This window comes from Spermophilus citellus, assembly GCF_964194105.1.
Source record: "Spermophilus citellus genome assembly, chromosome: 3".
Taxonomy (NCBI): domain Eukaryota; kingdom Metazoa; phylum Chordata; class Mammalia; order Rodentia; family Sciuridae; genus Spermophilus; species Spermophilus citellus.
Genome location: NC_138184.1, coordinates 51,513,998 through 51,517,000, shown reverse-complemented (window position 1 = coordinate 51,517,000; position 3,003 = coordinate 51,513,998). Strand labels below are relative to the sequence as shown.

The 3,003-nt window shown below is 47.8% G+C and overlaps 1 protein-coding gene across 1 annotated transcript; it reads right to left on the bottom strand.

The window, feature by feature from the left end:
* Nucleotides 1-874: 874 nt before the first annotated feature.
* On the bottom strand, nucleotides 875-2,776 carry LOC308643339 (testis-expressed protein 38-like; the record flags this gene model as incomplete). The annotated part of the gene is made up of 2 exons (XM_081283232.1): nucleotides 875-1,413; nucleotides 2,683-2,776. The coding sequence occupies 2 exons, from the start codon at nucleotides 2,774-2,776 to the stop codon at nucleotides 875-877; spliced, it is 633 nt and encodes a 210-aa protein (XP_081139358.1).
* Between the last annotated feature and the right edge of the window lie 227 nt (nucleotides 2,777-3,003).

The following is a 3,003-nucleotide window of genomic DNA, read 5'->3' as shown; positions in this document are numbered from 1 at the left end:
AGGTGGTTACCACCAGCCCTTCCAGTAAGCAAATCTGTAGGCCAAGCTGATGACACTCTACACACAGTGAAGCATTCATTCACCAAGGATGTTTTAAGAAGATATGATTAAGGAAGGGTACCATGGGGTGGAAAGACCAGGACCTGTAATGCCAGACAGATGTACATGGGAGAAGAGACTCAGCAAAAATAACATCAAAAAAGAAATGGCATATGCCCTTGGAACCTGTCTCCTCATCAGTAAAAGAAAAATCATAATAACCACTTTGCAGTGTTGTTCTGTTAGAAATAATGTAGAGAAACAACCAGCTAAGAATCGACACATCATAGATATCTCCCAGTCAGCACATAGTGTGGTGTGGTTCACTGACCTCATGATGACTTGCTTGGCCAGTGGCATAGCCACTGTGGACTGCCGTAGCCCTGTGCCATTGGCAACTGTTACTCTTGTGGCAATTTTACTTCCCATCCTGCAGAAGAGCAGTGCCTTTGGGGACCTAGCCCAGGGTCTTGAACACGTTGAATACTTGATGGAGGGAATTGAGCTCATCCACAAGTATTGGCTCAATGTGTCTCTTCAGAGCCAGCCTCCAGTTCTCATTGTATTGGTGAGACTTGTGCACCATCACACAGGGGAAGGACATTGCCTTCCTACTGGCCAATGAGACGCAAATGACTATGACTTTTAAAACAAAACTTTACTATGTAACATCTATAAAGGTTATGACCTGTGTATCAGGATCACAGTCGTTGACTCCTTTTTCTAATACCTGGCCCCTGAAGCTCTTCCTTTCAGTGAGAGGAGGCTTCAACCCTGTAGTCAAAGTCTACATATTGGGGCAGTTCACCCCTTGGGCCAGTGCAGGAAGGGAATACTAATGGACCTGCCTTTCAGGAGCCTCGAGAAAGGGGTAGGAGGCAGAGTGGGACAGCATGGGAGGAAAGTTCAGGGTGTGGAGGGGAGGGGCAGAGGGGATCTCTGGAAAGACAATCGGGAAGGGCGATGGGGTCTGGCGCTCTGGCATCCCCTTAGGTGAGGGCTCCTGTGAAACCACCAGAGCAGGTTGGAGGGGAACAGCGGCTTCCTCCTTGGGGCTTCCACCTCTGAAGGTGTGACGCATGTCTTCATGGGGGAGTGGATCCGACGGAAGAACCGGAATCTGGAGTTCAATATCCGTATAGGCAACAGGCCGGGGAGGGTCTATTCTGATGGTGGCCGTCATGCCATGTCTGCGTAGTTTGTTGACCCAGTACAGCAGTGGGCTGTAACTGAAGGTGGCAGCTTTCATCACCTCCACCCACTGCTGGGCATGCTGCCTCCTCCGCAGGTTCTTCCTCCAGTGGAGTAAGAGGATGCAGCCAACAGTTATCACGGTGCAGAGCCCCAACAATCCAAAGTACCACGGCACCCACTCTGAGGCAGTAAAAAAAAGAAAAGAGACAAGCTGACTGACAGCTCTAGCTTGGGACCTGAACTGTATCTCATTGGCTCATTCATCCTCTCATTCCCTCCCACCTTTCTCAAAGACATGCCTAATAATTTCCTCATTCAGTCAAAGCTATATTTGCAGGGCATGTAAGCGACCCCATTAGCCTTTTACAGATAAGGAACACTAGGTGTAGAGGGGCCATGATCTGCCCAGACTCAAGTCAGGCCTTCTGGCTCCTGCCGCAGTCTGGCTGCAGCAAAATAACCAGGGGGTGATGAAGAACTTGTGTACATTGATACAGCAGGAGGGGGAGCCGTTTATTGTAGGACAACAGAGGTATTTATACATTCCACACAGCTTATCTTAATTAACATAAACTAGATGCTGCAGTCAACCAATAAGAAATCTCCACACTTAATGGCTCCCTGGCATTACTTCACAAACCACTCCCTCTGGCAAGAGGCCAAGCGCCATCCAGACTTGTTTACAGACTCTAACAGGCTCCCAGTCCAGGACCCATACAGTCACTCAGACCCAGAAGCCTCACTAAGGGCAAGGACCTCAAGTGTATCTTTTCTGCTTGGGCAGAACATGGTCTCTGCCTTCGAGGAGTCCTTAGTTTCCTAGCGGAGTCTGTCTCTTAATTAAATAGCACTCCATTCAGGCAGCCACCACCCCCATTCATTCAAAGGGTCTTCCCTGAAAGTTTGTCCCCCACACTCAAAGGTCTGGGTTTACTTACTGCCTGGAAGGCCCATGTCCTCCTTTTGTGAATCCGTAAGTTTCACTCTGGTTACCAGGACTATGGCTCTGGAAAGAGTGAACTCACCCACTACTCTGCCCACCAATGGGAGTCCCCAGAAGGCCCAGTCCCATTGTTCTCTAAAGATGAGGTCACCAGGTTCTGAGCATCAGGAATTCTTGGGCTGGTGCTTGTAGAGTGGTTGGCAGTTGATGGAATAAGGGACTCCATCATGTGACATCTCATGAGCATGTTGTTTTCCATGAAAGACTGGTCCACCATTGAATTGTCTGTTCCCAACTTTGTGTGGTGAACTCACAGGGCAGCCCCCAGGAAAGGCCCTTACACCCTCAGGAACTTCTACTTGTGTTTTCAGTTGTTAGGGAGCCATTTTTCAGTGGGGAGTGGGGCAGGGAGGACAGTGAGCATTGGACATCCTTACCCTCAAGAAGTGTCTTACCTAGTTGTCAGGGAACAAAAGGGCTCAGAAGAGCCCTACTTTTGCTCCTACCATTTCTCTTTTGTTTCTTCAAGTGTTTTTTGAGCATCATCAGGTCCCATGGGAGCTCCCCCATATGGGATCCTGCTTCTGTTTCCAGCTTCATCTCCCTCCCCATTCATCATATACTGTTTTCCACACCTCCTTATCCTCCCAGGTGGTCAACTCCCCAACTCTGACACAAAGAGTCCTTTCAGTTGATTTCCAAATTTCTAGAACTCTGAAGCAGATGAATTTGAAACAAATTGATTTTACTATAAGTTTTACTATAAGTTTGTATAAGTGGAAAATATAATGTTCTACAGATTTAATATATGATTTTCTATATTAACT